Source organism: Bufo gargarizans, chromosome 1 (assembly GCF_014858855.1).
Source record: "Bufo gargarizans isolate SCDJY-AF-19 chromosome 1, ASM1485885v1, whole genome shotgun sequence".
In the NCBI taxonomy this organism is placed as follows: domain Eukaryota; kingdom Metazoa; phylum Chordata; class Amphibia; order Anura; family Bufonidae; genus Bufo; species Bufo gargarizans.
Window position 1 is genome coordinate 740,574,711 of NC_058080.1, and position 14,697 is coordinate 740,589,407.

Consider the following 14,697-nt stretch of genomic DNA (forward strand, 5'->3'; position numbering starts at 1 on the left):
AGAGCAAAGATGAGTCTGGAGGGGAACAGAGGAGTCTGGAGGAGCAAAGATGAGTCTGGAGGGGAACAGAGGAGTTTGGAGGGGAACAGAGGAGTCTGGAGGAGCAGAGAGGAGTCTGTAGGGGTACAGAGGAATCTGGAGGGGAACAGAGGAGCCAGGAGGAGCAGAGAGGAGTCTGGAGGGGAACAGAGGAGTCTGGAGGAGCAGAGAAGAGTCTGGAGGGGAACAGAGGAGTCTGCAGGAGCAGAGAGGAGTCTGGAGGGGAACAGAGGAGTCTGCAGGAGAGGAGTCTGGAGGGGAACAGAGGAGTCTGCAGGAGCAGAGAGGAGTCTGGAGGAGCAAAGAGGAGTCTGGAGGAGCAGAGAGAAGTCTGGAGGGGAACAGAGGAGTCTGGAGGAGCAAAGAGGAGTCTGGAGGAGCAGAGAGAAGTCTGGAGGGGAACAGAGGAGTCTGGAGGAGCAGAGAAGAGTCTGGAGGGGAACAGAGGAGTCTGGAGGAGCAGAGAGAAGTCTGGAGGGGAACAGAGGAGTCTGCAGCAGCAGAGAGGGATCTGGAGGGAAACAGAGGAGTCTGGAGGGGTCCGAATGGTATAGAGGGATCTGGAGGGGCATAGAAGTCTGGAGGGGAAGAGAAGAGCCTGGAGGGAAGCTGAGGACGCGGAACATGTAGAAGCCGTACCGCAATCCACACGAGAAGCAGTGTTTGGCAGCACGGAGAAGGAGCGGAGGAGGAGTCGTCTAGGATCTAATCTGCTTGTGGATCCTGGAGGAGCAGCGCCGTCCGTTCTTCTTGCTTTTTATGTCTGGGGTGAACTGAACCCACTTCACAAGGGACCTGCAGCGCTCACAGGAGGAGATACAACGCGAGACTAATTCTGTCATTATTAACACCTCAGTATAGATAACACAGGATCCACCATTTACAATCGGTGTCACAGCTTACCTCCTCCCCCTCCCTGCACAATGACCTCTGCTCCGTTCACAAAGCATGCCCACAATCCTCTCCTGTCTACTGTGCCCATAGTTCATGTAGCTGCTATAAACCATCTCTCTAAACGCTGCTCTCAGCATCGGGAAAGATGGCCGCCCCGTAATCATGTGCAGGAAACAGAGGAGAGAACTACAACTCCCAACATGTCCAGGCTGTCATTATAGTATATCAGAGAAAATAACTACAACTCCCAGCATGCCCAGGCTATCATAAGAAATCAAAGGAGAGAACTATAGTTCCCAGCACATCCAGACTGCTATGATAGGATATTAGAGAACTACAACTCCCAGCATTTCCTTGGCTGTAAAGAGAAAACATTCATTAATCCTACAGTTCAGTCTCCATAGAAAGCTCCGCCCCCTCATGTCACATGACTAACATCTCAGCTTCTTCACCACCTCTTTTCCTCTCCTGAGACCCGCCCCCTGCACTGATCACATGACAGTGACATCACCCCAGGTCTTTCACCACCTGGTATCTTTACCACTGTTGAGCCCCGCAACCTGCACTGATCATATGACGGTGACGTCACCGCAGGTCCTTCACCACCTCCTCTCTCCACTGCTGAGCCCCGCCCCCTGCACTGATCACATGACGGTGACGTCACCGCAGGTCCTTCACCACCTCATCTCTCCACTGCTGAGCCCCGCCCCCTGCACTGATCACATGACGGTGACGTCACCGCAGGTCCTTCAGCTCTGGCAGTGCAGCAGACACTGGGCAGGTCCTGGTCGGTAGTCAGGGCTCTTGTTCTCTCTGGTATCAGCCATTCCTCCAGCCTGCAGGTAAGATGAGCTGTGAGGAGACAGTGTGGTGGAGAGCTCAGACATGTCACCTCTGGAGATTCTCCTCCGTTACACACAAGGAATCCTTCTCCGCTCCTCAGCTTAGTATGATGGGGGAGGAGTAGTGGGGATAGTGGGGGTTGTCATCATTCGCTGGCCCCTGACTGTCCTGGTGAGGGGCCCCTGCCTCCAGGAGGAGAATGAATGGAGCGGGGCCCGGCCTGAGCTCAGCTCTCTCCAGTCTCTTCTCTAGGAGTTGTGGACACAGCTGAGCACAGCCCAGAGGTGGGACCTGCATCTATCAGACATTTATCTCCTGTGGAGCCACCAGAGATCTCCATGTTAGGGCCCCTGGAATCCATGTGGTGGTGGCTCTGAGAAGCGGGGCCCCTCCAGGCTCAGGAAGTGCGGTTCTGGAGGTGACATCTGGTCTTGTCCCCTGGATGATTACCTCTCCTCTTCTCATAAAGGCGCCTGCAGTACTAGAAGCCTCCAGCTCCTCCAGTTCTCTCCTCTTCTCCTGAATGACCACCAAGGATGGACAGGAAGGAGATCAGCAGAAGAATATTAGACCTCACCTTGGAGATCATCTCCCTGCTGAGCGGAGAGGTAAACTTTTCTAGATTTCTCTCCTCTTTATTGTATTCTGTAACAAGTCAGACATCGGGAAGGAGAATCCATCATAGGAAGTGATAGGAAGAGTCCGGGGTCCTGGAGAACGGCCTCCAGACCTTCCAAGTGACGGAGAACCTGAAGATCAGCCCCCAATATGGTGAGTGATGTGTCATGTGACCAGTGACCAATAGTCATGTTGTAGGAGCCATGAGGAGGTAAGTAGGCACGTTGTACCAGGAGGAGAGGGCCGGAGGAGAGCACATGGCCCCTGAAGGGTTTATTCCCTAAGTGTCTCTCTCCATCCACAGGTGTACACAATAGTGAAGAAGACATCGGAGAACTGTGTGACTCCCATCATCCATCTCCAGGAGTCAGGAGGGTGGAGCAGGACCCCTCCCCCCATCACAGAGCCTCCCCCTCACCCCCTGATACATGAGCAGAAGATCCTAGAACTCACCCACAAGATGATGGAGCTGCTGACTGGAGAGGTGACACTGCTGGGAATGCTGGGAAATTCTCCAGTAACAGCACTGGAGGGGTCTGGGTGATGACGGTGTCATTGTGTTGTCAGGTTCCTATAAGGTGTCAGGACGTCACAGTCTATTTCTCCATGGAGGAGTGGGAGTATATAAAAGGACACAAGGATCTGTACAAGGAGGCCATGATGGAGGAGCACCAGCCTCTTATATCACAAGGTAAGAGCCGTTATGTGCAGTGTATACACGTGTGTGCAGTGACATGTAATGGAGGACCACCAGCCTCTTATATCACAGGGTAAGAGCCGTTATGTGCAGTGTATACACGTGTGTGCAGTGACATGTAATGGAGGAGCTCCAGCCTCTTATATCACAGGGTAAGAGCCGTCATGTGCAGTGTGTACACGTGTGTGCAGTGACATGTAATGGAGGAGCACCAGCCTCTTATATCACAAGGTAAGGCCCCTCATGTGCAGTGTATACACGTGTGTGCAGTGACATGTAATGGAGGAGCACCAGCCTCTTATATCACAAGGTAAGAGCCGTCATGTGCAGTGTATACACGTGTGTGCAGTGACATGTAATGGAGGACACCAGCCTATTATATCACAGGGTAAGAGCCGTCATGTGCAGTGTATACACGTGTGTGCAGTGACATGTAATGGAGGAGCACCAGCCTCTTATATCACAAGGTAAGAGCCGTTATGTGCAGTGTATACACGTGTGTGCAGTGACATGTAATGGAGGACACCAGCCTATTATATCACAGGGTAAGAGCCGTCATGTGCAGTGTATACACGTGTGTGCAGTGACATGTAATGGAGGAGCACCAGCCTCTTATATCACAGGGTAAGAGCCGTCATGTGCAGTGTATACACGTATGTGCAGTGACATGTAATGGAGGAGCACCAACCTCTTATATCACAGGGTAAGAACCGTCATGTGCAGTGTATACACGTATGTGCAGTGACATGTAATGGAGGAGCACCAGCCTCTTATATCACAGGGTAAGAACCGTCATGTGCAGTGTATACACGTATGTGCAGTGACATGTAATGGAGGAGCACCAGTCCTCTTATATCACAGGGTAAGAACCGTCATGTGCAGTGTATACACGTGTGTGCAGTGACATGTAATGGAGGAGCACCAGCCTCTTATATCACAAGGTAAGAGCCGTCATGTGCAGTGTATACACGTATGTGCAGTGACATGTAATGGAGGAGTACCAGCCTCTTATATCACAGGGTAAGAGCCGTCATGTGTAGTGTATACACGTATGTGCAGTGACATGTAATGGAGGAGCACCAGCCTCTTATATCACAGGGTAAGAACCGTCATGTGCAGTGTATACACGTATGTGCAGTGACATGTAATGGAGGAGCACCAGTCTCTTATATCACAGGGTAAGAACCGTCATGTGCAGTGTATACACGTGTGTGCAGTGACATGTAATGGAGGAGCACCAGCCTCTTATATCACAAGGTAAGAGCCGTCATGTGCAGTGTATACACGTATGTGCAGTGACATGTAATGGAGGAGCACCAGCCTCTTATATCACAGGGTAAGAGCCGTCATGTGCAGTGACATGTAACGGATGAACATTAGCCTCTTATATCACAAGGTAAGACCCGTCATGTGCAGTGTATACACGTGTGTGCAGTAACATGTAATGGAGGAGCACCAGCCTCTTATATCACAAGGTAAGAGCCGTCATGTGCAGTGTATACACGTGTGTGCAGTGACATGTAATGGAGGAGCACCAGCCTCTTATATCACAAGGTAAGAGCCGTCATGTGCAGTGTATACACGTGTGTGCAGTGACATGTAATGGAGGAGCACCAGCCTCTTATATCACAGGGTAAGAGCCGTCATGTGCAGTGTATACACGTGTGTGCAGTGACATGTAATGGAGGAGCACCAGCCTCTTATATCACAAGGTAAGAGTCGTCATGTGCAGTGTATACACGTGTGTGCAGTGACATGTAATGGAGGAGCACCAGCCTCTTATATCACAAGGTAAGAGCCGTCATGTGCAGTGTATACACATGTGTGCAGTGACATGTAATGGAGGAGCACCAGCCTCTTATATCACAAGGTAAGAGCCGTCATGTGCAGTGTATACACGTGTGTGCAGTGACATGTAATGGAGGAGCACCAGCCTCTTATATCACAGGGTAAGAGCCGTCATGTGCAGTGTGTACACGTGTGCGCAGTGACATGTAATGGAGGAGCACCAGCCTCTTATATCACAAGGTAAGAGCCGTCATGTGCAGTGTATACACGTGTGTGCAGTGACATGTAATGGAGGAGCACCAGCCTCTTATATCACAGGGTAAGAGCCGTCATGTGCAGTGTATACACGTGTGTGCAGTGACATGTAATGGAGGAGCACCAGCCTCTTATATCACAAGGTAAGAGCCGTCATGTGCAGGTATACACGTGTGTGCAGTGACATGTAATGGAGGAGCACCGGCCTCTTATATCACAAGGTAAGAGCCGTCATGTGCAGTGTATACACGTGTGTGCAGTGACATGTAATGGAGGATCTCCACAGTTTCTTCTCACATTACATTAGAGGCTCCGTGCTCTTTATATGTCAGTCATATCTATAGGGCTCCAGTCACATGATGGGAGCGTGTCCTTCTGGCCTCCATCGGGCCGGTATAGTAGACTATACTACAGAGACGTCTTGTACAATCCGTGTTCTGCATTGTATATATATTGTAGATTATACATGGAGTTTATGGGCAATGTCCGCCCCTGTACGACTGTTTGTCATCGATGTAGAACAGGCGTGTGTTATGTAAGTCGTTGGTCTCTCAATAAAATGTGACAATATTTGTAGTAAAATTCTTGTCCGGCATCGGCTTTAAATTGCTAAATGTGACCATGTTGTCCATCACTTAAGCGATTATCTGCTCATCCCCTTCAGACTGAACGTGTGACTTCTAGCAATAACTGCATGTCCCAGAATGTTCCAGCTGCATTAGAGCGTGTTCACTAGTGTTGAGCGCGAATATTTGAATAGCAAATTTTTTATGGAATATCGTCAATTCGAGAATATTTAGAATATACTGCTATATATTCGTAACTTTGAATATTCTAGATTTTTGTCCATCAGTAACCTCCCTTCTTGCTTGTAGGCCAATGAGAAGGCTGCAATGTCTTTGTCTGAGCTTAGCCACATCCCTAGCAACCAATAGGAAAGTTGCCGACCCCTTACTATATAAGAACCCCCCCCAGCAGACATTTTCATTGGTGTTGTTTTTACTTACTTCTCTGCTTATCAAGTACACAGATTATGTTCTGGACATTAAAGTGATCTATGGAGGAGTATTTTAATTTTGTCATGTGTTTTATATGCTAAAATCAGCAGTATTTATGACCTATGGTGGTGGGTGCGGTGTGTGTGGAAGACTCGCCACCCGGGAGGAGCTCAGATCTTCCCATCCACCCCAATGATTGGGATGTGGAGTATTTTTATACCCTGGGGTGCGAGCACTTCACCAGGCTATAATTAAGAACTGAATAGTTCGAAACATGTCAGCCAACTACGGTGGTGGGTGTGTACTGGATGTATTCCTTTTATGAATCCAAATAAAGCAACCTTCTGAAGCTCTCGATGCTGGGACGTTTTTTCTTTTATATATCCAAATTTATGGACAAGCGATTCAAGAGCTACATGGTACCGTGCAGACATCTGACCGGATGGTCCACTTTGAGAATCGAGTTTCTGTACCACGCGCTACAGTGCCTGCAATGACCCCTAAGTTGCCACCATTCAGATTTGGCGGAGACCGCAACAAATTCCGGGGATTCCTCAATCAATGTAGGCTATGCTTTGATGCAAATTCAACTCAGTTTCCTAGATGATCTAAAGTCTCATGTATTATTATGCTGCTGATACATAAAGCCATTGTTTGGCTGGTCCATTGATTGAGACTCAAGACGCCCGGCTAAATCACTTAGAGGACTTTATCGATGCCATGAGTCAAATGTTTGACAATCCCAATCGAGGTGCTACAGCTGAAGCAGCATTACTAGCATTGCACCAGGGCAAACGCCCTGTCACAGAGTATGCAATGGAGTTGAAGAGGTGGGCTGTCGACACCGATTGGAACGATGCAGCGAAAATGTCTTTTTTTAGGAAAGGACTATGCAGCGCATTAAAAGATGAACTTGCTTGTGCGGAGGCCCCTTTAGGTTTGGATGCTTTTATTAACCATTGCATTCGAATTGATACCCGACTGTCTGAACGATGACAAGAGAAATGGGCTACCTTGAATTATGATACTAATCAGTCCCCCTCCTTTCCTGTCTCCATTTCCAAGGAACCCCAAGGAAAGATTTACAGAGAATCAGGAAGTGAGCCTATGCAAGTAGATTCCATACTGAGACGTAAAAGCGTTGATGGAAGGGAGCACAGGCTCCGGGAAAGTATATGCTTTTACTGTGAAAAGTCTGACTACTTCCTTATAAACTGCCCTAGTTATCCGTGGAGGTTGGTGGCAGCTATTACAGATCCTGACTTTTCAGATGGAGAATCAATTCCTTTGTAAACATAATTATCTGAGAAAGCAATCATCCATTCCATTTCATCGGTGGCCCCTCATATTAAGAAAGAGAATAAAGACTCCCATTGCTTCCTTCCCATTAAGTTCTTGATTAACTCTCAATGGATATCCATCTCTGCTATGGTGGACTCCAGGGCTAGTGGCAATTTATGGACATTACAGAAAAAAACTCTCACACATGGTAATGGAGACCGTAGATGGATCTCCACTGAGCTCAGGGCCAGTGGATCAAGAGACTGAACCAATTGAAATCATTATAACACCCCATCACCATGAAGTCCTATAGTTTCTATTGATCTCTTCTCCACATTTCCCTGTTATTATAGGCCTACCCTGGTTGTAAGCACAGAACCCTGTTATCAACTGGGAAACCAAAGAAATAAGCTTCCTAGCGGAGGATGTTCTTTCGACAGCTCAGTTTGAACAAAGTTCATAAAATCCGGCTCAAGATAATAAGTCAATGGAGTTACCCTCTGTATATAAGGAATTTGCGGGCATTTATGATAAACAAATTGCGGACAAGCTCCCCCCACACCGACCCTACGATTGTCCTATAGAACTGCTTCCTGGTGCATTTATTCCTTTTGGAAACATCTACCCTTTGGCAGGCCCTGAACTAAAAGCCCTCAAGGACTACATAGAAGAAAATCGGGCTAAGGGGTTTATCCGCCCATCTTCCTCACCGGCGGGGGCTCCCATATTTTTTGTTAAGAAGAAGGACGGTTGTCTAAGACCTTGCAATGATTACCGAGAACTTAACAAAATTACAATAAAAAAATATTTATCCTTTACGATTGATCCCTGAGCTTTTGGAGAGAGTGCGACATGCAAAATTTTTTACCAAGTTAGACCTGCGAGGCGCCTATAACCTAGTCCGCATCAGATCTGGAGACAAATGGAAAACAGATTTTAGGTCACGTTACGGACATTTCAAATATCTTGTTATGCCTTACATTGATTGAAAAATTTGAATTTCACCAGACTGAGATCCAATTCCTTGGCTATATAATTTAATCTCATGGTTTACACATGGACTCTAGCAATAGTACACTGGCCTATCCCCAGGAGCATAAAATATGTTCAACGTTTCATAGGTTTTGTTCATTTTTATAGACGCTTCATTAAGAATTTCTCAGAAATAATTACTCCTATTACACAGTTGACTAAGAAAAAAAATGTTTTCGCCTGGTCTCCCCAAGCACAGGAATCCTTTTGTCTCCTAAAATCCAAGTTCACTACAGCCTCTGTATTAGTTTATCCTGACCCAGAACTCGCCTTCATTGTGGAAGTAGATGCTTCAGACTGTGCTATAGGGGCATCTCTGTCTCAGAGAACAGTAGACAAGGGTTTATTGTATCCGTGTGCTTTTTTCTCTCCCAACATTTAGCCCCTGCTGAGAATGATGTGGGGAATAAAGAACTGTTAGCTATCATTGCAGCTCTTAAGGAATAGAGACATCATCTTCAAGGAACCTCATAGCAAATAATAGTTATAACTAATCACCGTAATTTGGAATTTGTTAGATCTGCCAAATGTTTATCTCCTCGCCAAGCTCGTTGGAGTCTCTGCCTCAATCAATTCAACTTTGTAATCTCTTAAAGGCCCATTTCCCGTAACGGCAAGGCAGATGCTCTATTTAGAATCCAATGAGTCCACTTCTACGATTCCGCTCAAGACTATTGTTCCTGAGTCTAGTTTTGTGGGAGTAATCCATAATAAGGACTTGCTTGAAGAGATAAAAAAAATATGACACCGACTCCTTGCTGTCTCGTCCACCTGATGATGTGCATTTAATGCTTAAGAACAAGGTGTGGACTCATGGGCAGCAGCTATATATACCCAAAACAATAAGACAGAAAATTCTAAAGTTAATCTATGATTCTAAAATTGCGGTTCACAAAGGAGTGCAGAAGACACAGGAATTTTTATCCCGTTTCTTTTGGTGGCCCAATTATCAACAGAATGTAAGAAAATATGTCGTGTCATGTGACATTTGTGCTAGATGCAAGACTCCACGTTCTTCACCCATGGGTTTATTACAGCCTTTGTCGGTCCCCTCTCGTCCCTAGGATTCTATTTCCATGGACTTTATCGTACAAACCGGATTCCAAAAAAGTTGGGACACTATACAAATCGTGAATAAAAACTGAATGCAATGATGTGGAGGTGCCAACTTCTAATATTTTATTCAGAATAGAACATAAATCACGGAACAAAAGTTTAAACTGAGAAAATTTACCATTTTAAGGGAAAAATATGTTGAATCAGAATTTCATGGTGTCAACAAATCCCCAAAAAGTTGGGACAAGGCCATTTTCACCACTGTGTGGCATCTCCCCTTCTTCTTACAACACTCAACAGACGTCTGGGGACCGAGGAGACCAGTTTCTCAAGTTTAGAAATAGGAATGCTCTCCCATTCTTGTCTAATACAGGCCTCTAACTGTTCAATCGTCTTGGGCCTTCTTTGTTGCACCTTCCTCATTATGATGTGCCAAATGTTCTCTATAGGTGAAAGATCTGGACTGCAGACTGGCCATTTCAGTACCCGGATCCTTCTCCTACACAGCCATGATGTTGTGATTGATGCAGAATGTGGTCTGGCATTATCTTGTTAAAAAATGCAGGGTCTTCCCTGAAAGAGATGACGTCCGGATGGGAGCATATGTTGTTCTAGAACCTGAATATATTTTTCTGCATTGATGGTGCCTTTCCAGACATGCAAGCTGCCTATGCCACACGCACTCATGCAACCCCATACCATCAGAGATGCAGGCTCCTGAACTGAGCGTTGATAACAACTTGGGTTGTCCTTGTCCTCTTTGGTCCGGATGACATGGCGTCCCAGATTTCCAAAAAGAACTTCGAATCGTGACTCGTCTGACCACAGAACAGTCTTCCATTTTGCCACACTCCATTTTAAATGATCCTTGGCCCAGTGAAAACGCCTGAGCTTGTGGATCTTGCTTAGAAATGGCTTCTTCTTTGCACTGTAGAGTTTTAGCTGGCAACGGCGGATGGCACGGTGGATTGTGTTCACTGACAATGGTTTCTGGAAGTATTCCTGAGCCCATTCTGTGATTTCCTTTACAGTAGCATTCCTGTTTGTGGTGCAGTGTCGTTTAAGGGCCCGGAGATCACGGGCATCCAGTATGGTTTTACGGCCTTGACCCTTACGCACAGAGATTGTTCCAGATTCTCTGAATCTTCGGATGATGTTATGCACAGTTGATGATGATAGATGCAAAGTCTTTACAATGTTTCGCTGGGTAACACCTTTCTGATATTGCTCCACTATCTTTCTGCGCAACATTGTGGGAATTGGTGATCCTCTACCCATCTTGGCTTCTGAGAGACACTGCCACTCTGAGAAGCTCTTTTTATACCCAATCATGTTGCCAATTGACCTAATTAGTGTTAATTGGTCTTCCAGCTCTTTGTTATGCTCAAATTTACTTTTTCCAGCCTCTTATTGCTACTTGTCCCAACTTTTTTGGGATTTGTTGACACCGTGAAAATTTGAATCAACGTATTTTTCCTTTAAAATTATACATTTACTCGGATTAAACATTTGATCTGTCATCTACGTTCTATTACAAATAAAATATTGACATTTGCCATCTCCACATCATTGCATTCAGTTTTTATTCACAATTTGTTTAGTGTCCCAACTTTTTTGGAATCCGTTTTGTAGATCTACCTATCTCTCTAAGGGAAAAAATACAATTCTGGTAGTAGTTGACCGGCTCACCAAGGCTGCACATTTCATTCCATGTACCGGCCTACCTTCTGCCAAAGATACCGCTGACCTTGTAGTTCTGAATGTGTTTCCTTTTCATGGAGTTCCTGATGAAGTTATCTCGGATCGTTGGGTGCAGTTTACATCAAAATTTTGGCGTCGTTTTTGCAGAGCACTTGAGATTGATATTAATCTATCAACCGCCTTTCACCCACAATCTAATGGACAAACTGAACGCACAAATCAGACTCTGGAACAGTATCTTCAATGCTATATCTGTCATTTACAAGATATAAACTCCTTTCTTTGCAAATTTGGGGTATCATCCAAATATTCTTCCCAAATTCCCCACTGTTTCACCTATTCCAGCAGTCGCGGAAAGGATCTCTGCATTACAGCAACATTTAGAACTACTAAAAGGAACATTAGAGAGGGCTCAAGAAAATTACGGGCTCAAGAAAATATAGAAGGCGGCAGATAAATTTCATAGACCAGCACCAATCTTTAAAATAGGGGATAAAGTATGGCTTTCCAGTAGAAATTTGAAACTTAAGGTTCCTTCACCAAAACTAGGACAGAAGTTTGTTGGGCCTTATAAGATTATCGGGATAATTAGTCCAGTAGCTGTTCAGCTCAAGCTACCACGATCTATGAAGATTCATCCTGTTTTTCATGTGTCTCTACTAAAGCCTGCCATGCCGAACCCTTTTCCAGAACGTATCCCTCCTCCTCCCAGTAACAGCGTCCTCGGTGCGACACTGTCCCCCAGCTCGCTGCCACGGTTCAGGGCTCCGTGTTCACCTGAGATCATGATCTGTGCTTCCCTGTCTCTGCTGCTGCTCTGGAGATTCCGCTCCGCAGCTTCCAGTCAACCTGAACGCTGCTTGTGCTCGGCTGTTGTACGCATAACTCTTTAGGTGGTGCTGTCAGGTGATTCCATTAACCTAGCCTGGCTCTCCTGGAGGTATTTAAGTGGCTCAGCCCTCTACCCAAGTGCCTAAGAGTCAAGGTCCTATCATGTGTAATTGAGCTTGCTACCACTTGTGTTCCTGACTACGTGCCTTGTTCCTAGACTACGCTCTTCGTCTGATCCCTGCTTGCATCGCTCCTCCTGTTGCCGACCCGGATTGTCTGACTTCGTTCCTGTGCCACCTGCCCTGACCCATTGCTTGTCTCGACTACATCTCTGCCTCGTCTACCGGTCCTGTCTGGTTGCTCCTGGTAACGACCCTGCCTGTCTAACTACGTCTATACTGTCGGTACCTTTGCAGGTACCTCCTGGTCCGCCCGGACCATCTGCTACCGACTCTGGGACTGCCCTGGAGTGGTACCTGGCAGCTACCCTAACGGCCCAAGTCTATCCTCACCACCAGAGGCTCTAGCAAAGACCAGGTAGCTGATTAGTCACTCCCCTCCAGGGTACAGCCAGTCTGTAGTACAGTGGGTCCACTTCCAATGATTCGTGACATTCCCGATGCGGTGGAGATAGATGGGCAAGAACAGTTTGTTGTAGAGAAAATCTTGGACTCTTCAGGAACCATCTACAATACCTCATTAAGTGGCAGGGTTATGGGTCTGAAGAGAATTATTGGGAACCGGTGAGTAATATTAATGCTCCCCGACTGATCAAACAGTTTCATCAAAGATATCCTGGGAGACCAAGTCAGGTCTCGTCCAGAGGCCGCTGTTGAGGTGGGAGTAATGTCAGGAATCATCCTGTGATGTCTGTTTAGATCAGACTGTCTTGCCCTTAAGTTTTCCCTCAGTTAAGATGATGGATTGTGTCTCAGCTGGGTGCCATCTTCCTGTTTCCGATATAAACCTCTCAAGCCTGTTACTCATTGCTTGAGTATTGTGTTTTACCTCCTGCTTGTGCAGTCCTCTCAACTGGAACTTGCTCTCTGGTTTGTTCCTTCTCCTTGAGGTTTACTTTGCTATTCCTGAACACCTGCTGACCGCTCTCTGGGTTTCCCCTTAACCTCTCATCTGGATCCCTGCCTTCATCTGTATTCCTGCTGCCTCCTGTTCAAGACTCCGGTGCCTCCTGTGTTTAGCCCTTGTCCCTGCCATTGGATTCCAGCAGTATTCCACTAGTATCGTGACAGCATGGCTCTATTCCAGACATGGTCAGGCTTTTTTTTTTTAAAAATTGTTTTGTTAAGTCATTATTTACTGTATGTAATAAAAGTCATGACCCGGTGTAAACCAAAATCCTGGACTTTGTCAGGAAGTTATAGAAGCTTTGTAAGGCTGGGATCACAAGTGCAGTTTTTTTTGGCTGAAGTCAGGAATGGATTCCAAATTTATGAACACTTCTCCTTCCTGCTGGATCAACTTCCAGCCTAATTGGAATGTTATACGTTTGCCTACTCTGTAGTTTGCAAAAAAAATAAGAAATTTTAAACAAATTTTCATTTTTATCTTAACAGAAAATCCCAGTAAGAAATATGAAAATGTCATGTTACCACTAGATGAAGATATCCTGCAGCACTCTTCAGGAGAAAACCTCATTACCCTTAATGCACATCCAGGACTTCACAGTACAGATCTGTCATATAATCCTCCTAATTATGAGGAACCTTCTCCGGACCAATCACAGATTGTTACCGCAAGTACAGGTCAGAAAAGGATTAAAAGGTTTAATTGTGGTAAAGAATCCACAGACAGCTCAGGACTTTCTACACACCGAAGACGTCACAAAGGAAGGAAAACGTATTCATGTTCAGAATGTGGGAAATGTTTTAAACAAAAATCAGATCTTGTTAAACATGAGAGATGTCACACAGGAGAGAAGCCATATTCATGTTCAGAATGTGGGAAATGCTTTGCCCAGAAAGTAAGTCTTGTTACACATAACAGATGTCACACAGGACAGAAGCCATATTCATGTTCAGAATGTGGGAAATGTTTCACACGGAAATCATATCTTGTTAAACATGAGAGAATTCACACAGGAGAGAAACCATATTCGTGTTCAGAATGTGGGAAATGTTTTACAGTTAAATCAAATCTTGTTAGACATGAAAGACGTCACACAGGAGAAAAAGCATATATATGTTCAGAATGTGGGAAATGTTTCACACGGAAATCATATCTTGTTATACATGAGAGAAGTCACACAAGAGAGAAAGCATATACATGTTCAGAATGTGGGAAATGTTTTAGACAAAAATCAAGTCTTCTAAAACATAAGAGGAATCACACATGAGAGAAGCTGCATTCTGAATGAGAAAAATAATTAGGGGTCATTAGTGAAGTCACACAAGAGAGAAGTCATATGGCCACAATATAAGGAAACAATCTATCACTGGGTCATAGACATGATTTCATTTCAGGTTGTATATTTGGATATAAAAGCTTAATTGATGTCACATAACGGCTTCTATAAAACATCTGATAAATCCTGTTTAGGAAGACATATATTCTGTTCATGACTTATATGTTAAACCTTACAGTTAACCCTTTCAGCCACGGAGGGTTTTTTGCATTCTAGTTTTCTTACTCCCTGCCTTTCCAGGA

General features: G+C 45.5%; 1 protein-coding gene across 1 annotated transcript; it reads left to right on the forward strand.

Moving 5' to 3' along the window:
* Nucleotides 1-3,029: 3,029 nt before the first annotated feature.
* On the forward strand, nt 3,030-14,200 carry LOC122924956 (gastrula zinc finger protein XlCGF67.1-like; the record flags this gene model as incomplete). The annotated part of the gene is made up of 2 exons (XM_044276499.1): nt 3,030-3,085; nt 13,608-14,200. Coding segments are annotated over exons 1-2 (627 nt in total), but the record flags the coding sequence as incomplete, so codon positions are not given.
* Between the last annotated feature and the right edge of the window lie 497 nt (nt 14,201-14,697).